Below are 25,715 nucleotides of genomic sequence, written 5' to 3'. Positions count from 1 at the left end.
TCACAGACCCCTCACCGGACCCCTCACATACAGGTCCACAGGCTAGGTAACTGGGAAAGATCCTGGGAGCTGCTGGCACATGACACGAGCTCAGTCCTCAGCTTCCTCAGCAGCAGCAGCAGCAGCAGCTCACAGCAGCCTCCAGCAGCAGCGGTGGTGGCCTCTCGGAGAGTCCCAGGGGCCCTGGCAGCAACAGCCTCCAGCAGCAGTAGTGGCCTCCCTGTGGACCCCCTGGTGGCATCCTGGGGGTGGGGGGCCCCAGGGATCAGAGCCGCTTGACCGATAACCCAGGATACCTGGGTGCCCATGAGCAATTATATTAGACAATAACCAAGGAACACCTGGGCGAACGTGCATATTTACATCAAATGCTTGGTAAGATTCTGAACCCCTCAAGGATCCAGACCATTTATCTTCACTTTCCCTACACTGCCCTTCCCACATAGACTTCCCATGTAGCCTTCTAAACAGTCTACACTTCCCCAGGTCCAGCCTCGGCTTTGGAAGGTTCTCACCTCTCACATCTGTCAATTAGGGAGACCCCCAGCCCCTTGGTCAGCTCCCACTGAGTCCTTAAATCTGCTGGAAGTTGTTGAGACCCCTCTGCCTTCAACTTCCCCCTAGGCCAGAGAGGCATAAAAAGGTTAGAAGTCAGAGGAAGTTGGGGCTTAGGAGTCAGGGGTTGCCAAGGGGAGAGGAGTCAGGGAGCTGGGGCCAGGCAGAGGTAGAGAGCAGTGTTGATGGAATTAACCAGAACCCTGTGTGTCTGGCAACTGGCAGATTCTTCTGGTAAGATAAGTGGAACCCTCTGCAAGGTAATTATTAGAGAGCATAAATTCCCCAGATAACCTGTCCTCGGAAGAGATATTGATGGCTATGGGGCACTTGCTGGAGGCCGCTCTCCCTCCACCTGATATTGGCTCCCCCCTCCCCCTCCTCTCCTTCTTTGTTGCTCTTCCTTTAATCAGCCGTCCTGCCCCTGCCCCCTCCCCCACAGACCACAGCCTTCCGCTCACAGGAGCTCTTCTCGACCTTTCTTTTTGCTTGCTTCCCGGCTCTCTCAGAACACAGCATGGTCCTCTTGCATCTCTGTGGTTGAGCAGAATTGGTGGTAGAGGTGCAGCCCCGTGGGGAGGTGTTTCCTGAGAACAGGAGGCCTCAAGCCAGTGAACACTTATCAAGTGCGGTGTCAGTCAGGGCCAGGCCCTGGGAAGAGCTGGGACTGGACCTTGCCACAGGGATGGAGGGAATGTAGACCAGGTGCTGAGCACGACCAGGTGGGTAGTAGGCACCTGTGGGCACATCTCTTTCTCCTTATAGTGCTTTCCATAGTCCTCTCTTCAATCCAGAGCCTGTGGGCCTCCCAGAGAGCTCACACTATGGCTGACGTTCCCTAAATGTTTGTTTGATGAATACAGGTGTTTAAGAGGGACAAATGGAGAGGCAGGGCCAGCAGAGAAAGCAATTCTGTTCTGGCTCCAGATCTGTACTACAACTCTCGACCAAACAGGACCTGTCTTCCTTAGAAGCCCATTTACTACCATCACTGACCATGTTGGGGGGCTTCTCACCTCACTCTGACCCCAAACAGCTTATTAGTAAGGTGACCTTATCCTTATGGCACTTTTGAGAGGGAAAGGTGTACTAATGATCTCGCTGGGACCTCCATGTGAGCAAGGGCTGTTCCATGCAAACTGGGTCCTCTTCATCCAAGTTCTCTGCCTGAGCTGATACTAGTCAATACGAGCCTCTCCAACTTTGTACATCCCGGGTGGTGATTTGAGCTCACTTAGCGATTGGACCGTGGGTGCTGCCTGGCTGGCCCACCCCGCCCCTTAATTTGGCTCAGCACATATGCCGTCATTTAGAATATCTGAGGATAATTCTCTCCATTTGACTAGTGGGAGCCTGGGGCCCAGAGAGGTTGACAGACTTGCTGAAGACCCAAATTGACAAAGCTCAACCTGGAACCCAGGTTTCTTGATTTCCACATCAGCCTGTCAGGGACAAAATTCCATGCCTTTATTTCATGGGATGACAGAGTGTCCTCAGCAAGACGGTGGCGGGCTGTGATGCTTCTGTGAGCCCTGTGCGTATCCAGGTCACTTTCTGATGGATAAGCAAGGCAGGAAGGTACAGTAGGGAGAGTAGCCTACATGAAAATCTCTTCTGTGCCTGGCTGTTCCTGAGGATTTTATTTGGAGCAGTGGGGAAAGGATTTTGGCACCATCCTCTTTGACAGAGAGCACTGGCTCTCTTGGAGTACACCCTAGGGACAGGGCAACACTCAATTCTCCAGCTGCCTCAGCAATAGCCTTTAACTCAACAGGAGGAAATTAGGGCCACGCGGCTACAAGCAGCGTCATTTCACTCACTGGCTAACAGTGTTTCCTAAATGAAAAAGGGCTTTCAAGGGAGGTTAGAAAAAAAATTAATTTTCAGTGATGAGTTTTGCTTGCTGTAGTTAACAATAATTATTAAATAGGTAGGGTGAGCTAGTGCTTGTTTTCCTTATTATTAACTGTATTTATGGGTTTTTATTAAGTTGTACCAAGCTGAGATAATTGTAAAACTATTTGTTTAAGCTGTGTGACTCTTAGGTCTCCTATTTTCTTTCATTTTGAGGGTGGAGTGTTTTCATTATTCAAGGCTTATGCCATAAACCAGGAGTCAGCAAACTTTTTCTGTAAAGGTCCAGATGGTAAATATTTTAGGCTTTGCAGGCCACGTAGTCTCTGTTGGAAATACTCAATTCTGCTATTGTAGCATGAAATCAGCCATAGACAATACATAAACAAATGGGCATAACTGTCTTCCAATAAAACTTTATTTGAAAAAATTCATGGTGGGCCAGATTTGACCCAGGTGTTGTAGTTTGCAGACCCCTGCTATGGGTGGTAAAGAAATCCCTGAACTAGGAGTCTGGATACTCTGGATCTAATCCCAGCTTTGCTGCTGTGCGTCTACGGGACATCACCTCATCTCTCTGGTTCTTAATTTTCTTTTCAATAAAGCCAGGCATCAGACTAGACAAAGTCTCTAGAATCCTGGGATTCTTCAATTTGACCCTTTAGTTTATGACAATCTGGCATTCTCTTTTCCTCCCTTTAGTGTTGGTGTTCAGAACCACGGTGCCTCTTAGAATCCATTGCCCCGGCTCACATTTGGGATGGATTTGGTTTCTAAACTACACAACATTTTGTATTTCTCTGATGATATGTTTTCAGGAAGCCCCATCATCAACTCTCTTCTTGAGTTCCTGAGAGGTGGATCTGTGTGAACCTAGGGCTTACAGACCCCTCGAGTCTGTTGCACAGACTGGGTCACAAACCCTCTACACACAGGTCTGTGAGCTAGGTAATAGGAAAAAAAAGGTCCTGGGAGCTGTGGGTATAGAAAAATGAATGGATTTTATTCAGATCTAGGAGCAACTGTCCTAGTGGCTTCTCTGAGAGTTCTGAGAAGCACTGTGGATCAGAGCTGTTAGTCTTTTATACTTAAGTCCATAACCCTGGACACCTGGGTGTCCATATACAATTACATTAAGTAGTAACAAGGAACACCTGAGGATATTTGCAGCAAATGCTCAGCAAGATTCTGAATATCTGAGGGGCCCTGACCATTTTCCTATTTTTTCCCCAACAATCCACCCCTTCAGGGTCCCTCGCCGTAAAATCTATGTGTTCAGAATCTTCTGCGATGTTCCCTTAGCAAGGATAAGTGACCCTTACATTCATATAACCTATTGTCTGTCCAATATGCCTTAAGGCTGGTCCTGTAGTTTTGTTCTTTCAACTATTAGCCACACATGTCCGGTTAGTAGTCATCACTGGTGTGAAGTTCAGCACATATTCAATAAGCCAACACATTGGTCACACAAACGCATGTCTGTATCCAGTTGACTCTGGTGCCCACAGCCAGAGCACTATGGGCAAAAAGACAGAAGGGTTATTGGTACCAATAGGGAGAGTTCTCGCCCCTCTGGTAAGATACATGCCAGTTTGCCATCCTGGGAAAGCACGGTTGCAGGAATAGGTATCTTACCTGGCTTGTGATACCATACATTATCTGCTAGTACTGTTGGATCTGTAGGTTCTACATGTACCAGTATAGGGGAACTCATAACTGGCCATAATGATAATGCAAATGTTCCCTTTGGAATAGAGCACTTAGCTGTTCCAGGCCATGTTACCTTTACTCGAGGAGGACAGGTACTTGTCACCCAAGGTGAAAATTGCAAGTCTTCTTCTAATCCTTTCCCGCAAGGCCCTATTAGGCCTACCCAGCGTATATGGGGGACTTCTATTCTCCAAGGCCATTCCCATTGTACTGTCTGTCCCTGTCGTAAACAGGTTGGGGCCAGTAAGAGAATATTTCCATTCTTGCCATATCCTGGCTTCAAAAGCTCATCTCTAGTACTGACCCTATGCAACAGAGCTTCCACTGGAGAGGTTCCACCCTTGCAGGGTCTCTCATTTAGAATCCTGACTGTCGGCCATAACCGCCGTGTCCACCCCTTCAGGAATGGAGGTTGGGCAGATAGCCTTAGCCCCTTTTTAAAAAGACCATCATATTGCTCAATCATCCCTGCTGCCTGGGGATGATATGGCATATGTAACTTCCACTGAATAGACAACTGTGAAGCCCACTTCTGAACCTCATGTCCAGTAAAGTTGGTTCCATTGTCACCTTCTATGACTATAGGCCGGCCATACGTAGCTGTAAGGCTATTCAGTGCTGGTCTGGGGCCTTGTAAGGCCATACAAACAGAAGACCAGTAGCTGTATCAACAGCAGTGAAGATGTATCTGAAATTCTCTTACCTTGGCTGTGGTCTGACAAAGTCCACTTGCCATCGAGTCAGGGGCACCATTTCTCAAGTTATTTGCCCATCTATATGGGGTACCTGCCAGGGGTGTGGACTCTCTTGAGCACATACTGGACAAGCACGACGGGCATTCACTACATCTTCCCATTTTATAGGCAAGGCCCATCTTTGAGGCGCCATCCACATGGTTTTGCTGCCAGCATGCTGCATTCATCGATGTAACATTGGGCTACATCAGTAGCCAGGGCTCCTCTCTCCAGCCATATTACCTTAGCCAAGGCATCAGCTTCATCATTTCCTGGACTGGCTAAGGGGAAGTGTCCTGTGACGTGGAAAAGAGTTACTTCTTTCTCATGCCCCAATTCCCATAACTCTTGCCACATGGCTTGTCCCCACCAGGGACGGTGGCCTACCACCCACTGTTAATACTTCCAAGTAGAAATCCAAAGGGTTAAACCTTTGTACACAGCCCAGCTGTCAGTACAGATGGTTAATGGCCCAGGTTCATTTCTTATCACCATCCAAACAGCTGTCAATTCTACCCATTGACTGCTTTGCCCTGTGCGATTTTTATACCACATAGTATCTGTTAAGGGCTGGACAGCAGCAGCTGTCCATGATGCTGAGGGTCCCATGCTAGAGCCATTTGTATACCAAGCTTGCTCTGTTATAGGTCCCTGTCTCTCATGGAAAGGTGTAGCCTCCACATCCATGGGTAAGGGTTGTGTCAAAGTTTCCTCCACAGCCTCTACTGGGACTAGCACAGCTTGCAACTCTTTGGACAGAGAACTCGTTGACACAGTGCTTCTTTGGTCTATATATGTTCTCCATTTAGACAGAGTGGGAGTCTGAGCTATGCCTGTTTTAGGGTTGGTTGCCCACGTGTGCAACCAACCTAGTATGGGATATGTTGTCCTTACTAGGACTTTGGCAGTTCCTGAGATAGCTTCAGTGGCTATCAAGGCAGAATACACAGCTGCTAGCTGTTTTTCTATTAGAGAATAATGCGCTTCAGCACCCTTCCAGAGCTAAGACCAGAATCCTACAGGTGTTTGGAATTGGTCTTATCTCTGCCACAAACCCCATCCTAACCCCTCTTGGGTGATATTTACGTCTAATTCAAAAGGCTTAGTGGGATCAACCACTTGTAAAGCCTGTACTTGCTGTGTTGCCTTTTTTGTAGCCTGGTAAGCCTGTTCTACTTCCTCAGTCCAATCTTAGGGGGCTCCTTTCTTTGTTAATGCATACAGTGGGCATGCCATTTGAGCCTTATGGGGTACAAAAGCTCTCCAATACACCAGAAGTCCCAAATATGTTTGTAGCTGAGCTACAGTTATGGGTCGAGGGTATTGCTGTATCTTGTCTACAAAAGCTTCTGGGATGACCCTTGTCTTACCTGACCAGACCACTCCTAAGACTTTGACCGACAGCCCAAGTCCTTGTACTTTGGCTGTGTTCATGGCCCACCTACATTGTTCCAAATGGCTTAGAAGCATTGGAGCTGCCTGGGTTAAATCTGTAAGAGAATCAGGGGTTAACAACACACATCAGTGCAGTTAAAACATTGTAACCCACTGGGCTTTGTCCACTTGTTTAGGTTCCCAGCCACTAAACCATAACAGATGGTTGGGCTATGCAGATAACCTTGGGACAATACTTGAAAGGTCCACTGACTCCCTTCCCAGGTGAAGGCAAATTGATCTTGGCTATCAGCCAAGATTGGAATAGAGAAGAAAGCATTTGCAAGGTCCAATGCATAATAAGTTCCCAGCTGAGTCATCAGCTGATCCATCAAGTCATGAACTGAAGGCATGGCTGTACGCAAAGGAGGCACTACTTTGTTTAGTTCTTGATAATCTACAGTCATTCTCCAGGTACCATCAGGTTTTTTCACTGGCCATACTGGAGCATTAAGTGGTCTATGAACTGTATGAATAATGCCAACTTTTTCTGACTCCAATATAGGGGCACCTATCTCTGCATGTCCTCCTGGTAGGTGATATTGCTTTACATTAACTACATATCTTGGCTGGGGTAACACCCTGTGAGTCATGTTTAGCAGATCCCTGTAACACAGGCTTTATTGTCCATATTCGTAGCCAAAACTTTCCAACTGTTGTTTGCAGGTGCAAGCCATAAAGTATGTCTGTACCCAAGACATATTCAGCTACTGAGGATATATATACAGTATACACATGAGGGGGCAATCGTCCTATGCCCAACGGCAGTGACACAGTTTTGACTTCAATAGTATGTCCTCCATAGCCATCTATATGAACTGTGGCCCCTGGAAACTTATCTGGATTGCCATATATCAAGCTACATTCTGTGCCTGTATCTACCAACACCAAAACATGCTGCACATTAGTCCTTGACCAGCATATTGCCAATTCAATGTGAGGCATCCAGTCCTTGCCTGCCCTCAAAAGATGAGTACCTTGGCCTGTTCCCTAGTCGAACTGGAACATTTCATCCCCCCTGGAAGCAATCAAAAAATCCTTTAAGTCCACCAAGCTTACTTTGCTACCTGTTTCTGGATGTTTAGTGAAATACTGTTCAGGGCATAATTGCTGCCACAAGGCAAACAGGACTGCATTTGGCTGCCATTCAGTTTTCTTGCTATCAACCTCTGCTGCAAACAAGTCATACCACATCTGCTTACAGCTAGTCTTGCTTGGTCCCCTTTGTATAAGATCCTGATCATTTCTTAGGGCTTGGGTCTTAGCCACGTTCCAAAAAATGACCTCTTTTGCTTGTCTTTTCTCCTCTACTTCACCCAGGCTAGCTATCATGGTCGTTACCTCATGTACAGGATGACCAATGTATGGGGCCAGTATGGCCATCAGTGACCCAAAGGATGTTCATGGGACATTTTGCAGCACTATATCTCTCATGCCGCCTGTAAAATTTTCATCGTCCAGGCCATGGGTGTTCACCTTAAACATGGACTGCTGCATCCCCAGCTCCCGAATTATTTGAACCAAGTCAGTATATGTTTGCCATTTACTCACAGTCTTGAGCAGTTCTCCAGCATTTGCCCACACAGTTCAGGCAGCTGCATTCACCCATTCCATTAAGGGGTGATTACCTGGCCCTTGTGCATATCTGCAGCTATTCTGTAGCCGCTGCCTCAGGGATGGGTACATGGTAATAGATTCTTGGTTCCATTTCCTTATCAGAGCATATCACACTATCCACCCTTAGGTCCCATAACTGCATCAGCCAAGCTGCTAGGAGCACCACCTGTTTCTGCCAGAACTGTCTCCCTAAATCAACTAATTCAACCTCGGTATCCAGGACATAGGTAGTGAATTCATTCACCTGTGGATCACCTGCCGGTTGTCTACCTGGTCTTATAGGCTGCTCATGTTTCAATTTCTGGTGCACAACAGGTCATGCCTGGAGATGCACAGTCTCCTTCAACCCACCACTGGGTTTGTCTTTCTTCCAGGTGTGAGAGGCGGGGGTGCCCAGTCACAGCACATCATCCTTCAGACCAATTAACCGTGCTTCTAACAGCTCTGCTTTCTTCTTTAAATCTCGATCCGTTTGTATCATAGTGAGTAGTAGCCAGGCTCTGGTCAGCAGAAAAGTGGCCACCGGGCACCACATACTCAAGGATAGTCATATTTCATCCCCCTCCCAAGGGGCTCTCTGAGGCTGCACTGCTTGATGGAGTGCCTGGTCTATGCTGATTTGTAGTATAGGAAGCAGCAACCAGATCCCGGTCAACAGGAAAGTGGCCACAGGGCACAACATATTCAGGAGTAGCCACATTTCCTCCCTTTCCAAGGGGCTTTTGGCTCCTGTACCTGCTCAAATATCCCGATGACTAGGCCAATTGTAAAGCCAGGGCTTACAGACCCCCTGAGTCTGTTGCACAGACTGCGTCACAAACCCTCCACATGCAGGTCTGGGAGCTAGGTAATAGGAAAAAAAGGTCCTGGGAGCCGTGGGTATAGAAAAATGAGTGGGTTTTATTCAGATCTAGGAGCAACTGTCCTAATGGCTTCTCTGAGAGTTCTGAGAAGCACTGTGGATCAGAGCTGTTAGTCTTTTATACTTAAGTCCACAACCCTGGACATCTGGGTACCCATATACAATTTACATTAAGTAGTAACAAGGAACACCTGAGGATATTTACAGCAACTGCTCAGCAAGGTTCTGAACAACCGAGGGGCCCTGACATTTTCTTATTTTTTCCCAACAATCTGTGATAGGAAATTTATCTCTTAGCTATTTGGCAGTTTGGGAAACTAAGGCACAAAGGAGAAATAGCTAAGATTACCCAGCATATTGGCGATGCTCTTAGAGAGAAACCTGCTGTCTCCAAGAAAAGAAGTATTGCTCAGGTTATTCTAGTCCTGGGGGCAAAACTCACTGTGAAGGGATAGTGGTGCTAGTGTGGGAGTCAAGAGCAGGGTCTGGGCTTATATCTTAACTGCCACCTAAGTCCCTAGGCAAATCACTTAAAACTCTCTGTGCCTCAGTTTGCTAATTTGTAAAATGGGAGGAAATAATAGTATGGGGTTGTATGAGGATAAAATGAGATAATACATGTAAAGTGCTTAGAATAGTGCCTAGCACACACATTAAGTGCTCAATAAATATTAGCTCTGCCACTAATATTATTACCATTCTCCTGTTATCCTGCAAATATGTTGACGGTGTCTCTTCTTCATTTTTATACCAGACTAATCTTTAACTTTTGGATTGGAGACTTGGGCTGAATGCCTTCCTCTGATCTGTATATTGCATGACTTTTTTTTTTAAACCAATTATACTTTATTAATTTTTTCTTTACATTCTGTGAAATTGTTGTGGAGCAGTTGGGAGGGTGGGGGAGAGGAGAAAAGGGAAGGAAATGGGATGGAAGAAGGAGGATGGAGGAGGGGCAGGATTGAGGCCTGTAGCAGCCCCCTCATTCCCACAGGGGAGACCAGGGGGCTTCCAGTGGTGGCTTGGTCCTTGCCAGGCTGGGAGAGATGCAGATGCCAGGGGCATGTGGCAGAAGCCCTCGCCCCTGCCACCGCCTAGCTTGGGAAGCCAGGGCCCTTCTTGCTGCAGCTTGGTGTTCTTTCTCTGGGTTAGTTGTGGGTGTGGGGGGAGTGGGGCTGAGGCCCTCAGCCCCCACTGCCCTGGCTTGGAGAGCCCAGGGCGCTTCCTGTGGTGGCTTTGTGGTCGTCACTGGGCTGGTGTGCGTGTTGGGGGGCATGTGGCAAAGACCCCTGGCCCCATCCTTGGGACTGGTTGTGGATGTTGGGGGGCATGGCTGAGGCCCCTGGACCCCCTTTCTTGCTTGGTATCCCAGGGGACTTCTGGCCCTTCTAGGTGTTATAGGTGTTTGGTGAAATGAGACTTTTACTAGTTAGTATCAAACTTGGTCTTTGGTTGTGGGTACTTAGTGTTTTCTTTCAGTTCTGTGTTGTATTATTTGCTGTTCTCACCACTTAAACTCTGTGCTGGAACTAATTTGTTGTCCTTTGCTTACTTTAAAATGGAGGAACTTCCTGTGGGGACAAGCATTTGAGCTCTGTGGTTGAGTTAAATTGCTGCTCTGCTGCTGATTCCCTGGGGAAGGCTTTTTGTGCAGCTCAGGTTTTAATGGTTGACTTTATAGTTACTTCTGGCTCTCATGAGATCCTGTTACACCTGGGTTGTGTAGAAACTCCGATCTGGGCCTGAGTCTTCAGCAAACTGCACCCTCTGCAGTTCTATATTCCTGATCAGTCTCCACTGAGTGGTCCTGTGCTGACTAGGGGGCAGATCAGCTGTCCTTGCCATGCCCCAGTGTTCCCCTGCTGGGCCTGTCTCCCCTAATACCTGTGCTCCAAACACTTCCCATGGGATGAGCCATGTTCTGGTCCCTTGTGATGACTCACTGGCCTCTGAGTGGCTCCTTTTTTTCAGTTGTTGTGCCTCCCTGCTCCTGTGTGGGTCCACGGGAACCCTGTTAGTGGTCTTGCTGTCCTGGGGGCCACCAAGGCCCTCTTCTCCTCTGCTGCCTCCAAGCAACTTCATTGGAAGGGCACAGCTGCAGCTTTTGCTGGCTCCTGCTCTGTGTGCTCAGCAGCTCCAGCCTGGAAGTGGCCAGGGCTTGAAATGGTCAGAGTGATTTTCTCTTTCTCTCATCGTGGCTTCTCCCGCTTTCATGCACTTCGTGGGTCTCTCCTTCTCTTCTCCTGAGCTCCAGCGGCCCCAGCTTGGCTGTTGTTGCTTTTTTATGGTTGTAAATTGGTTGATCTGTGGGAGAGAGTGACGCTGGGAACCAACTATTCTGCCATCTTGACTGGAAGTCTGTTAACATGACTCTTAATGAGATGGAAGGATTAGGGCAGAAGATGGTGGAGGGGAAAGGCAGGAAGGAAGGATAGGAATGTGGGAAAATAGGGACAGGAATAAAGGAGAATCAGATTCTAACTTCAGTCAAGCTTCCTGGTGGTTTTTGGGTAGGAAGAGAAAGCTATCTCCCTTCCACAGCATGGAAGTTTTGGCATCCTTTGTCATCATTGGGGATGTAGAGGTGATGAGGGCAGATTGAGGTGTTTCTAGAATGCACTCAAGCTTTCAGTTTTGGATATCTTGGATATTCTTGGATTTCTAGGATATTTCCACTTTTTCCTTCAGAGAGAACTTAAATTTGGGGACATAACTAGCTTGTTGGTCAGTGTGGCTTTGTTCTGTCCTTAATAAAAGTTTCACAAATATGTGCTTCAAAAAATGGCAGGCCTGAAAATTTTCTTAGCAAGCTGGCAAGAGAAACTGGGGGGACTCCCAACTTTGTGGCAGATTAAATGAGACTCAGTGCTTCTTTGTTTGGCTGGATGTCCCTTAGAAGGACGGCCCAGAGATCATCTGATGTGCAGGGCATTTGCTTCTGCAGGCTGATTTTAACCAACTTTGACAGGAGAGCAGAGCCCCCAAGCGAGGTCAGGACCACAAATCCCATCCCAGCAGGTGCATGATGCAGAGACAGCGCCCTCCAGATGACCTTCAAGTTCCCATTGATTTCCTGTCAAGCAGCTCCCCACTGCCCCTGGCATTACCCGTAGGCTTGGGGCTCTGCATGAGGACATGGCTCAGCTCTCTGGGAAAGAACATGCAGAGGAGGTTAATTCAGAGAGACATCCTTTCAGGCGCAGACATTGGAGGCCGTCTTCTGGCACTGTTAGTTTACGGTGCTAATGTCAGGCCTGGAATACCCCGTTTGGGCATAGAAAGGAGTGACTGATGAGTGGCATCCACTTGGCCCCATCCCCTTTGCAAGTTTCCGGGCACGTGGGTTTTACATGAACAGGATTCAAGTATAGACTGTGGAATGGCCGCTAGCCTGCTCTCATGGGCGTGTTGGGCATAGAGGGTTAGGAGGGAGGAGGCAGTGGTGTGGCTCTCATTCCCCGTGCTGGGGCTCTCTCAGAACTGACTTCTAGCCCTCTAGAAAGTCACACTCCCACACTGTTCAAGCTGTCTCTTGCAGGCAGGCATAGCACTTTCATTTATTTGTTCAATGATATCTGTTGAGCAGTTCCTATGTGCCAAATCCTGTGTTGGGTATAGGGGATCTGGTGAGACAAGGACCTGCTCTCACAGAGCTTGCAGTTTAGTTGTACAGAGATGAGACAATCAGCAAGCAAAGAGAAAAATTTTGATAGTGATAAGTGTTACAAAAAAAAAAGTGGAATATGAGATAGCAAGGAACAGAGCAGGAGTGGGTGGGGTGGGCTGCTGTAGATGGGCTGAGTCAAAGAAGACTTCTCTAAGGAGAGGCCAACCATGAAAAGATCTGGGAGAAGAGTGTGCTAGGTAGAGGAGACAGCATATGCAAAGGTCCTGAGGTGAGGTGACCTTGGTATATGAAGGGATCAGAAAGAAGTGCAGGGATGGTGGGCCCAGCAGGCAAGGGGGGCAGGGATGAGATGAAGCAGGAAAGGGGAGCACAGCCAGGGCTGGGGGCCTATAACCAGAAGGAGCTCAGATTTCATTCTGAGTGCAGTGAGAAGTCACTGGAGGGATTTAAGGGGGAGAGAATGTCATGGCCTGATTTCCATTTTAATAAGATCACCTGGGCTGCTGTGTAGAGAATTGACTATAGAAGAACATGTTCTCTGTGGCTTTGGTAAATGCCAGACCAACATTCCCTTTACTGGGGAGGGCAGCACTGAGGCCCTTGTATTTCAGCAGCAAAGATGAAGGCTGAGGATCTGTGAGTCTAAAAATTGTTGTCTCTAATCAATGGTCTGCTTCTACAGTGGATCACACCCAGCAGGCAACATACCAGTGCCTGGCTCACAGTTGGGATTTCAGAAAGAACTCAGTCTAGGAACCAGGGAAACTAAAAATACTTTCTCAATCAATGAAGTTTCTGTGATGAGTGTGTATTTTCTTTCTAGGTATGATTCACTCTAGATAAAGCAGACTTTTTTGGTTTCTTGTTTTCACTTTTGAAAGTTGGTTGCATGCTACACTTTCTTAAGCCTCCAGAGGAGAGATTTATTTTGTCACGTCTGGGTGCCATTTGAATGGTAAACCTTGGATATGAGACAAGCTACAGTCTCTTCCTCTCGAGAGCATCCCCCTTTTCTGATTCCTCTGTCCCTCCCCCTATTATTTACTGGAAAGAATCGCACTGCTTTTCTCCTGCCTCCAATCTCCTGTCCTTGGCAGCCCCTTGACTTCAACCCTGAGATGTGTATGTCATCAGAACACCCAGTGGCAGCTCAGAAATCATGGCCAGGTTCAATATAAATTCTGTCTTGCTTAGGCAGCTTTGCGTAATAAGACCCTGAAAAGTCTTCACCAGAGTAGATGCTGGGAAAGGGATTTATTGGGTCTAGTGGGCCTGAACATCAGACTGAGTGGCATTTAAGTCATGATGGGAGTTTTAGGGATCAAATTCTTTGTCTGATGTGGCTTTCACAAGGAATATCCTTGCCACCAATTGCCTTTCCTGTGATGTTCTGAAGGTCAGAGCCACTGGCAGAATGATTCCCTGAGGATGTCCTGGTCTTCTCCATGCATTTGCCCTGACCAGGCCTCGTAGACATTTTGTTAGGGATGAGGACTTCTGTGAGGTTAGTCTGCTACAGGTTAGTGCTGCCAGATTAATTCATGCCGGCTGCCTGAAAGAGGTTCTCCCATAGGAACAAAACCAGCTGAGTTAAACAAAGTCAGCTAACTGGGGTTTCCAGCTCTGCCATTAAAACGTGGCGGCCAAAGAGCATTGCAAAGGGTGTTTTTCATGCCTTTGTTTTAGAGGTTGGGGAGCTATCCTCAGATCAGTGAGTCTCATATTTTCAGAATCACGGGGGGATCTGAGATGTCTGGATCCCATTCTAAACCTCTAGAATCAGAAGTTCATAGCCTCCCACCCCCTACTGATTCTTTTGCAAACCCAAGTGTGAGTTTGCAAAAGAATCAGTGTGAGTTTGCAAAAGAACCCTACTGCCCACACCATTCTTGTAGAGAGTGGGGTGATGGCATTCTTGATAAGCATGAAAGGGGCGTTTCCTGCATCAGCATGGGAGGAGCTAGTTCTCCTGGGGTAGGTCTGATGTCAGCACAGTAGAGTTTTCAGTGAGCCTCTTGTAAAGTTCAGAGAAGGGGAATGTTAGTCCTGTGGCACCTTGCAGGGTGGCATGAATTTTATAGATGGAGAAATGAAAATCTCAAGAGCTGAAATGACCTTTTTTTAAGGAGCTGGGAAAAATTCAGTAGAATTTGAATTTGTAGAATATCTGTTTTTGGATACCCAATCCTGTGCTCCAGAAAAGAAGCCAGATAACTTCCTCATGTTCATATGGAGAAAGTTAGAGCATCCCAAACATCTCTCAACTGTGAAGCTTCCATCAGATTGCTAAGCATGGCATGACACTTCAGTCAAGCAGACCATATTTAACACATGATTCTCATTCCCAGCATGGTGCTTGGTTGGGTAGCATGCAAGTATAGAGTTATCAGTCCCTGTCTTCAAGATGCTTAAAATCTAATTGAGTAGGGAGAAATAAGGAGGGTGGTAGAAACTGGCCAAATTAGGTAGCTCAGAGAAAGCAGAGAGCAAGCAGGGATAACCAAAGAGACTTCCTGGAAGAGGCAAAACTTCAGCCAGTCCTCAAACAGGGTAAGATCAGCTGGGCCCGGGACAGAGGGCAGGGCAGGTGGGAGGAAGGACATGAGTAAGGTATTTTGGTGGGGTCCAGGAGTAGCACTGTTCACTTCATATATGCGGGGAGGTCAGGTGAGGATTCGTTAATTCATTCACTCACTCATTCATCATTCAGCCAATGTGGCAGGCTCTGTACTGGACTTTGGGCAACAAATAAGCCAGGTGCAACTGTGCACTCAGGGCAGGCTTTGGGTGAACTGCTGGGATCACCATGCTCCAGCCACTCTGCTTGCCCTGAGGCCTGGGGTTCAGTCTTGGGGACCCGGCTGCCTTCTGTCTTGGGACTGAGGTTTGGGTGGGCCCCTGATAGCCTCAAAGACACTGCCATGGTGGGTGTGGCATGTATGTGTGTCATGTGGAGGGGATTAGGCTGCTGTGGCAGAAGGTCATGCCACAAGTGACAGAAAATACTACTCTTTGGGGGAAGGAGAAAGGAACAACTGCTGATTGTAGGTATTTATGTCTGTGTGCTATGTGTTCTGTCTTATTAAATTCTCTCCCAGACCTGAAGTGTGGGCTGTGTTACTCATATTATGGGCGGTAGAATTGAGGCTCAGGGAGGGTAAGTAACTTGCCCAGCATTGTGTCGTTAGTAAGTGGTGGACCTGGACTCAGACCTATCTGATTCCAAGTCTCTTTTCCACTCTACTCCAATAGACTGACTTTCCAAGAGCCTCCACAGCCTGGCAGAGGGATTTGGGCATCATTGGGAGCCATCTTGGGTTCTACACCGAGGAGCAAAAGACTAAAAACTGGGTTTGAGGGAGATTTTGCCTGGATGGGTAAGAAGAGAGCTGTAGTGATTACAGCAGGCATGGGGTGATGAGGACTAAAGGAGAGTGATTGCAGGCATTCTCTCTCTCTCTCTCTTTCTAAAGTTGCAAGTAGACAGCCATGCAGTCCAAATCCCCAACCTGTATGTGTAAGAAACTCTACAGACTGTGCATAGCATGCAGTGTACATTTTACTGCTCTAATTTAAACACCTGCCCTAAGTGAGTGGTATGCAAGCGATGTCAAGTACAATTCAGCAAAGACTTATCGGGCACCTGTGAGGGTACTTCAAAAAGTTTATGGTGGGCTGGCCCGGTGGCGCACTGCAATAGTGCACCGCTTGGGAGCGTGGTGGCGCTCCCGCCGAGGGTTCGGATCCCACATACAGACCGGTTCCTGCTCACTGGCTGAGCGAGGCGTGGGGGCAACACCGAGGGTTGCGATCCCGTTGCCGGACACAGAAAAAGACAAAAAGGAAAAAAAAAAGTTTATGGAATGATTTTCATTTTCTTTTAATGCTATTTTTACTAAGAACTTTTTCGAAGTATCCTGGTACTCTGCTGGGCTCCATGCTGGACAATAGGGGAAAACAGCAAAAACACCAGATATGCAGGGCTGCTGGGCTACCCCACTCTAGGAGGTGCCGTTCACATTAAAGTTGATATGAACAGCACCCCTGGAGTTTAGTGCCCAGCCCCAGTGGCTGTGTGCTGTGGCCCTGTGGCCCTGTAGATGTGGTCTCTGCCCTCATGGAGTCTAGTAGGGAAGACAAATATTAAACATTGACATTATTAGTAGTATCATTATTGTCGTTTTTATTGGAAGAAGATAAAATGAGGGAGGAAGAGGACTGGAATGTCTCTCTCCCTTATCCTCCTTAGCACTTTCCTATTTGAAACATCCAGAAATACTGTGTTAGCTACAGCTGCTGTAACAAAATAACATAGATGGGGTGGCTTAAACAACATTTATTTCTCACAGTTCTGGAGGCTGGGAAGTTCAAGATCAGGGTGCCAGCACGGTCAGGTTCCTGGTGAGGTCTCTTTTCCTGGCTTGCATACGGCTGCCTTCTTGCTATATTCTCACGTAGTAAAGACTGAGAGAGCGTGAGAGCTATCTCATATCTCTTCTTACCCTCATGACCTAATTAATTCCCACCTCCAAATATTATCACATTGGGGGTTAGGGCTTCAACATATGAGTTTTGTAGGAAAGGATGACACAGTTCAGTTTATAACAAGCACTAAACTTTGTTTTCTGTCAAGGTCTGCTTTAGGAACAGTAGAACTTCAAGGGAAATAGAAAGGTTCCCCCATCTTGCCAAATATTTCCCCCACTTGCTATTTATTATAAATAAGTAAGTGGGAGACACAGCTTTCCATGCCACAGTTAGAGTTAAATGTGTTTAAATGCAAATATTGGGGAGTTAGCATAGTGGTGTAGGTGGCTTTAGTGTGTGTTTGTGGGCAACTGTGGAAGTATGGGCAGCTGAGTGACAGCAGGAAAACCAGGTGCCCACAGAAAAGAAGAGGCTCTGCTGCGGGAAGGAGGGGCCAAAAATCCTGCCACAGGCCAGGACATCTCTTTATCTCTGCTTATCTCTGTTTATGTGCACAAATGGCCATGATAGTCAAGGGCCTGTTTTTACAGCAAGTCTTTTGGACTTGTTTTATGCAATGGGAATGGAGAGAAAAGGACAGCTCCCTGAGAAATGAAAGGACTCAGTGTGAGACGGTAGGAAGGCAAAGGGAGGGTCAAGGCCAATTTGCTAGGGAAATGCAGAGCAGTTTCTTGCAGGCCTCACTCCCACCCCTAGAAGAATGGAGACTCAGGAGTGAGCAGGCTTCTGAGAAGATGAGGAATTTGCTCTTGGACATGTGTTTGAAGTATGGCAGAACACTGTCCTTGGGTCAGAACACAGAACCAGAGGGACAGTGAAGGGTGCAGCCCAGGTGTTTGGGTTGGAGAGAAGGACCCAAGAGACATCTCAGGTCAGTGGATGTGGAATCTAAGAGAGCAGGTGAGGTCTCAGGAGCAGAAGTTTGGAAGAAGAGCAGAGGGTCTTGGAGGGGGTGTGATAGGCTCTGAGAATCACATCTGGAGCCCAGTTGGCAATCATTTTGGAGAAACCTCATTTTTTCCCACCCTGAGTCCTTCTTAGCTCCCAGGAATTTATATCTTCACAGATATGCTCAACAGAAGTTTGCTGGAAACTTCTCTTAGGAACACCCAGCTCTCAGAGCAAGGGTGGCTCCCTTACTCCAGATGGGACCAAAAAGGGACCGCCTCCTCTTGCAAAGCCCACTAGAATGAGGCAGCCAGCAGGCTGCTGGGGGGTTTTGGCTTGGCTCTTGCAGAGAGCACAGCAGTTTGTCCCCCTTGCATCTCCTGTTTCTGACTGCAGCCTTGAGCAGCCTGAAGTCAGCTGTTGATGAGAACATCATTCTGCTCTGCCTTGTGCCAGCTTCCTCGAGCCTCAGACATCCGTCATCCCCTGCAAATCCAACCCCCCCATTTGGTGCAGACAGGTGATAGCTAACGGCATACTGGTCCCCACTCCATAAAATGAGTCATTGGCTGCCAGCCTTTCTCTACTCACTCTGCCCCTTGTGACTTCAATGCAAATGTGTAACCCCTGGGATCCTATCATGGTGGGATTTTTTGTCTTGTAGGAATGCCATATTGGAAAGGACATTTGTCCTCTCTCCCACTTAAATTTGCTTTCTATGGGTTAGGAAGACCTGGCCATTGATTTTCTTCTCAAGCACAGCATGCCCTGTGAAGATTTTGGCTAATTAACTTTTGAAGTGCTACTTGAGATTATCAAGGAGGTTAAAGTCTCTTTTCTCCTCCCATATCTTGAAAAAGGCTTTAAACTTTTGTTTCCGAATCTCTGCCAACACCTGGTCTGTTTAAGATGGACTTCCCTGGAGATGGTGGCAGAGGGGCTGTTGGATGTCATGTTTTTGCAACTTTGATCTTTAATATAGTTGTTCCAGTCCTCAGAAAGTCTTTTCTGTTTATGTAACAGAGGTATCATTCACACAAAGATTACATTAAAAAATATACATTTCCCCCCAGCACGCCTGTTACTAATAACATTGCATGTTATGAGAGTGGAAGGTATTTAAGATGACATTAATTTTCTCCTGGCATGCCACTTTGTTTGCGTTTCTCGTTCCATTTGGTGTGGGGCACCAATGTTGGCCAACCTCACTCTTCATTTTTAGCAAGTTCACTTTCTTGTTCCTCTCCTCTGGATTGACGCTGTTGGAAATGTTACGAGTGTATCAGGAAAAATCCAATTTGAAATCCTACTGTAGATTTCTTTTGTATTGGCTTCCAGAAGTTTGTTTTGAAAATGGAAACACTGTTTTCTCCAGTAGATGAGTTTCAGTGTATAATTTTTCTTTTCTTTTTTTTTCTTTTAAGACCTGATGTTATGGGCTCTTTTTCAGTGGAATTTCTGGTGTTAGAATAGTTAACATCTTTTTTGGTGGTCTGTCAAAAGATTGCAAGAAATCAGATGGCTGTTTCTCACATCAGACACCTCTTTCATGTGTTCTGGTCACTTCTCATCAATATGGCATGACTGGTGGCTGTTTCACAGAGGGAGCTGGAACATCCAGGACACCCTGGACAGGCTATGTCATCTTGGCTGAGCTGACCTACCCATAATTCTGTTCCACTGAGCTACATCTCCTTAGCAGAAGGAGGTATTTAAGCTGGTGTGACAAAGATGAACACTTTGTGGAACATGGTTCTTTATTTTTGATTAATCTCACGATCCTTGTTACCAACTTTGATTACATCAGCTTATGTGCCATTCTGTTTTATGGCATTTTAATGGGCTTTCATCTCCCCTCCCCAATTCATTTCCAGCTGTGTGACTATTATGATTTGATTACAGTTTGATTTTGTGACTTCCAGGACACTTTGTGAGCATGTTGTACCTGCCTTATCAATGTGAGCATGTTCAGAGGTGAAAAAGGAGCAAAGGGGTTTATTTTTTTGGATGCTTGTCAACAAGTAATTACCAAATGATGCCTCAGAAGCTTCTGTGGTTGTATTCTCTTGTAGTGAGATATCTGCCTTAAACTCTTTGGTAAAATCTGACCCACTGACTTTTTAAGAAGAATATAGAAAAGTCCATTTAAAACTTTGCTTTCGAACAAGTGGTGGAGAGGATGCGGAGTGGTTGGAATCCTTGAACTCTGTTGGGGAATATGAAATGGTATGGCCACTGTGAAAAACAGTATGGTGGTTCCCAAAAAACTAAAAATAGAAATACCATATGACCCAGCAGTTCCTCTTCTGGGTATATACCCAAAAGAATTGAAATGAGGGTCTTGAAGAAATATTTGTATGCCAATGCTCACAGCAGCATTATTCATGATAGCTAAAACATGGAAGCAATCCAAGCGTCCGATGGCAGATGAATGGATAAGCAAAATGTGGTCTCTACATACAAGGGAATAATACTTAGCCTTAAAAAGGAAGGAAATTCTTTTTTTTTTTTGTCTTTCTTCGTGACCGGTAAGGGGATCGCCTGCACCGCGCTCAGCCAGTGAGTGCACCGGACAGTCCTATATAGGATCCGAACCCGCGGCGGGAGCGTCGCTGCGCTCCCAGCGTCACACTCTCCTGAGCGCGCCACAGGGCCGGCCCAAAAGGAAGGAAATTCTGACATAGGGTACAACATGGGTAAAACTTGAGGACATCCTGTTAAGTAAAAAAGCCAGTCACAAAAAGATAAATACTGTATAATTACACTTAGATGAAGTTCTTAGAGTAGTAGAAATCATAGGCACAGAAAGTAGAATGGTGGTTGCTAGGGCTGGGGGGAGAGGGAAAATGGGGGGTTACTGTTTAATGGGTACAGAGCTTCAGTTTTGCAGGTGAAAAGAGTTCTGGAAATGGGTGGTAGTGATGGTTGTTCAACACTATGAATGTCCTTAATACCACTGAACAGTACACTTAAAAATGGTTAAGATGGTAAATTTTGTTATGTGTATTTTACCACAATTTAAAAAATTGGAAAAACCCCTCACAACTTTGCTTTCTTTATTCCTCTAAATATTTTGGTTAAGAAATATATTATTTTTAACTTAGAGACTTTCCCTCCCAGATTTTGGCCTCCTCAAATCTATATAGAACCCAAACAAAGGGACAGTCATAATGTTGCCTCAAAATGAGCTGTTGAGTCTCCCTTTTGCCCCAGCAACCCCTGTAGCTCCTCTCCTTCCCGCCTGTTCCTCTACCCCCTTCCCCAAAATGCTCAAGTTTACCTGGCAGAAGTTACCTTATTACATTTGTAGTTCCTTAAGCCATTTATTAGCCTCCACTGTTCGCCTATGTTACCTATTCGATTTCATTGATTATTTTTGTGCTTTATATTTGATCAATTATATCAATGTTATATTTTTGGCCTTTGAAAAGGACACTATCTTTGCTTGATACTTTATTTAAAAAAAGAAAGGATCACTATCTTAAAATTAGTAGCATCTCCACCTGTCCGAAGATACCAAAGATTCAGGAACATGAAATTTACTGTGCTTAATCAGATCAACATTCCAGTAAACCAGAAAGGTCTTTTTAGTTGTGCTTTAAACACTGCGAGTTGAATTATTTTGAGTTCAAAATTCAATCATTATTATTTTATTTTACTTAAAAAATTTTTATTTACATTATTTTATTTTATGTTTATAAATAATAACAATATATTATTTTTTCTTAGCATCTTAACCTAGAGATATTACTTTAAATGCTCCTTTTTTTTTTTTTGTGACCTGTAAGGGGATCGTAACCCTTGGCGTGGTGTCACCCGCACCGCGCTCAGCCAGTGAGTGCACCGGCCATCCCTATATAGGATCCGAACCCGTGGCCTCAGTGCTCCCAGTGCCGCACTCTCCCGAGTGAACCACGGGGTCGGCCCTAAATGCTCCTTTTATTTGTTTTCCATCCAGAAAGTTATTTTTCTTTAAATGTGTGGTTTTAAAAGATTGGTGCTTATCCCTCCTTCCCTCTTTCCGTGCTATAGCTCTTTACAGAATGTTTCCTCTGTCCTTCTTCTAGACTTTGTTTCTGTGAAGTTTTCCTTTTCTATAGTAATGGAAATCTGGTTTGGGTTCATCTAGGGTGCCTTTGCTGGTGACCCTGAGAGCAAAGTGTGGCTAACGGGCATGCTAATGAGGGGTTCTGGGATGTCCTTGCAGATCCCATAGCTGTTCCAGAGTTCCTCCATTCTGGAACAGGTCCTTGCACTTTCTAGAACAGGGACTTGTCTTACTGAGGATGGTTCATTCTTGGGACCCTTGGCTCTTTGTTAAAGGAGTTTTCAAGTTCCCTGTTGGATTCGGGATGTGAATAGATGGCCGAGACCTGTTACCAAGTGGCATTCTGCCCGTTGGTAAGGCTCTTGGTAGTCAGGACTGCAACATCTTCCCAGGGAGATGGATGGGTGACATCAGTTTCCCTTTGGGTGAGTTTTGCTTTTCCCTGGTCTCACTCCTTCCTTTTCCATCTCCCTACAGGCTCGGGGACCAGTTCTACAAGGAAGCCATCGAGCACTGCCGGAGTTACAACTCGCGGCTGTGTGCAGAGCGCAGTGTGCGGCTGCCCTTCCTGGACTCGCAGACCGGGGTGGCCCAGAACAACTGCTACATCTGGATGGAGAAGAGGCACCGAGGCCCAGGTAAGCTGCGCCACTCGGGGACATGCGCCTGTGCAGGCCCCCAGGCTGCAGGCCCGAGCACCAGAGCGCGTCTGGGAACCCACAGTGCCCTGGCGGGTGGCAGTGGGGCAAGCCGCACTGGGGGGCCTTCCAGAGGCTTGCAAGAAACTCAGCTACTTTGGGGCTGTCCACTTAGCTCAGTTTGTTAGAGCATGGTGCTTGTAACACCAAGTTCTGGAATTCGATCCCTGTACCGGTCAGTCCACAAAAGCAAAACAACAAAACCCACCTGCTTTTATAGCTCCTGGCAGGTGTTTCAAGGAGGGGGGCACTGAAGCCACGTGGCCAGGAGTGAAGGAATTCAAAACGTTTATCCCAGAGAAGGCAAGACTGAGGACACACAGCAATCTTCATCTTGTAGCCTTGGGTGTTGGTTACAAGCCGAAAATCTGCAGTCAGGTCTGGGTGTGACGCTTAGCTTTGTCACCAAACCTCTGTCCCTCAGGTTCCTCATCTGTAAAATGTAGATAATTATAGTACTTACCTCACAGGCTCTTCTCAGGATTAAATGAAAATATTGTTAAAAAACTCATAGCATGACTTTAGCACATAGTATGTGCTCCGAAAATGCTGGCTAGTACTGTCGCTATTACTATTTATTAATACCGTTACTGTGACACTAGCCTTCGAGGCTCATGAGGACAGATTGAAGGGAAGCAACTAGGAACACACTTTTCTGGCTCTATATGGGTATATTTAAAAAAGCTTTTTATTTGGAAAAATTTCAAAGCTATGTAACAATGGAGACAATAGTAAAATGAATCTCCATGAATCCCAGCCTCAGTAATGACTAACTCATGGCCGATCTTGTTTCTTTTATACTCACCCATCACTTTCCTCCTTGACCCCAGATTCTTTTCAAGCAAATCCAAGACAGCATATTATTTCATCTGTAAATGTTTTGTTGTGTTTCTCTAAACAGTAGGGGCTTAAACACACAATTGCTATTAAATCTCAAAGAATTAACAGAAAGTCTTTATTATCATTATGTATTTGGTCAATATTCATTTTTCACCTGGAGTTTAAATCAGAATGCAAATAGTCTCTCTACATTGTAATTTGTGGGTGTGTCTTTTAAAACCTGTAGGTTTCTCTCTGTCTCTGTCGCTTTCTTTCCTCCTTGCATATTATTTGTTGAAGATACTGAGTTGTTTGCACCGTAGGGTTTCCCGGAATCTGGATTGCTGATTGTATCCCTGTGGTGTTATTTCTGTGAATTGTTAGTTAGGTCTAGAGACTTATTCAGGTTCAATTTTGGGGGGAAGAATAACTAAGTGGTAGTGTGTACTTTCATCAGGAGACTCAAATGGTCTAGTAATCTCTTACTGATGTTAGCAGCCCTTGATGATAATTGTCTAGATTCTTTATTTCATTAAGGGTTGCAAAAAGGTTATTATATTTGATTCAAGACGATCATTATTTCTTCATTTATTAGCTGTTCAACTTCTATAAAGAAAAACACCCCCTCATTAAAATTTTGGTTATTGTGAGGTACAGTTCACATGTGAAAGGCAGGGTAAATGATTTTTTCCCCTTTATTTACTAGTTTTCATAATGATTGGTTCCCTAACATTCTCCAAAGGTGATCAATAATCATTTATTAGCTGTTCAACTTCTATAAAGAAAAACACCCCCTCATTAAAATTTTGGTTATTGCGAGGTACAGTTCACATGTGAAAGGCAGGGTAAATGATTTTTTCCCCTTTATTTACCAGTTTTCATAATGATTGGTTCCCTAACATTCTCCAAAGGTGATCAATAATTTTTTTTTTTTAGTACCATCATGAACTCAGTTTTAAGCATATTTGGTGTATTTTAACTAGCTGTTATTCTTATTGATGCTTACCATTGTCCTATTTTTGGCCAGTAAGTGTTTTGCCCAGTGCTGGTGGTTTCTTTTGGTTTTTGTTGGCTGGCCAGTACAGGGATCTGAACCCTTGTCCTTGGTGTGATAACACTGTGCTCTAACCAACTGAGCTAAGTGCCAGTGCTGGCATTTTGAAACAACCCTAATAGTTTCTGATAGCCTCCTTGCTAGCCTGATATTAGGACAAAATTGTTCAGGCTCATCTTGTACACTTCTTGCCCCATGCCTGGAATCAGTTATTTTTCTAAGAAACTGGTTCCTTTTAGTAGGAAATGTTATTTAGAGACCACAATCTGGTGATATTCATTGTTCCTGGGTTGGTCATTGTTTTTAGGCCTTTTCAGTGAGAAAACTAAGAAATTTGATTTGATTTTTCTTTATCTTTTTTTTAAAAAAGAATATATTATGAAATTATACTGATATTTCCCATTCAGTTCAGTTTTAAACAGTTTTTACTTAACTGTCTTTATTCTGTATCTCCTTTCTCCCACACCAAAAAAAAAAAAAAAAAAAAATCCTGGATATTAACGATACCGATGTAATTACCTATTTGCTTTATACCACAAGTATGTGGGATCCGATCCCTCGGATGGGAGCGCCGCCGCGCTTCCCAAGCGGCGCGCTATCCAGTGCGCCACTGGGCCGACCTGAAATTTCTGAAAAGGAATTCTGAGCAACAATCTTAAGTGAGACACAAAAAGACTCAGATGACATAACAAAAAAAAAAAAAAAAAAAAATCCTGGATATTAACGATACCGATGTAATTACCTATTTGCTTTATACCACAATGCACAGACATAGTATCAGAATAATAGTAAGACTACCAAAAATAACACTATTGAAAATGGTTTAAGATTTTTTTCTTTTTTTGCAGTTGTTTTTGTCCTTATGGCATATCCCATTAAGGATGTAGAGTCAAATTACACTGCTTTAAGGTCACTTGAAATAGTTCCTCTGTGTGGTTGTGCCACTAACTCGATACACAGTTGGATTTATTTGTCCCATTTTGCTTTCACTTAGCAGGGGTTGCTTTGACGGGGTGGTGGTGATTTTATATAATTTCTTCTTTTTTAAATTAGCTTTTTATCTTGAAATAATTATATATCTACAGGAAGTTGCAAACATAGTACAGAGAGATCCCCTACACCCTTCACCCAATATCTCCCAAGATGGACACATCTTACAATGTCCAAACCAGAAAATTGACATTGGTAAAGTGTGTGTGGGTAGTTCTATGCCATTTTATCACGTGTAGATTTGTGTAACCATCACCACAATCAAGATACAAAACTTCCATCACCTCAGAGATCTCCTACGTACTACCCCTTTGTAGTCACACCCAGCTGTTCCTG

General features: G+C 45.4%; 1 protein-coding gene across 2 annotated transcripts in view; it reads left to right on the top strand.

Moving 5' to 3' along the window:
- The window catches only part of DPF3 (D4, zinc and double PHD fingers, family 3), a 202,692-nt gene that overhangs the window by 91,866 nt on the left and 85,111 nt on the right, over positions 1-25,715 (top strand). For both annotated transcript variants that reach the window (XM_008583824.1, XM_008583818.1), the window contains exon 2: positions 22,296-22,456. In XM_008583824.1, the coding sequence (XP_008582046.1) occupies positions 22,296-22,456 (161 nt within the window). The remainder of the gene's footprint in view (positions 1-22,295; positions 22,457-25,715) is intronic.

The sequence above is a fragment of the Galeopterus variegatus genome, unplaced genomic scaffold (genome assembly GCF_000696425.1).
Source record: "Galeopterus variegatus unplaced genomic scaffold, G_variegatus-3.0.2 Scaffold101, whole genome shotgun sequence".
NCBI lineage: Eukaryota > Metazoa > Chordata > Mammalia > Dermoptera > Cynocephalidae > Galeopterus > Galeopterus variegatus.
This window is presented reverse-complemented; position numbering and strand designations above follow the sequence as displayed.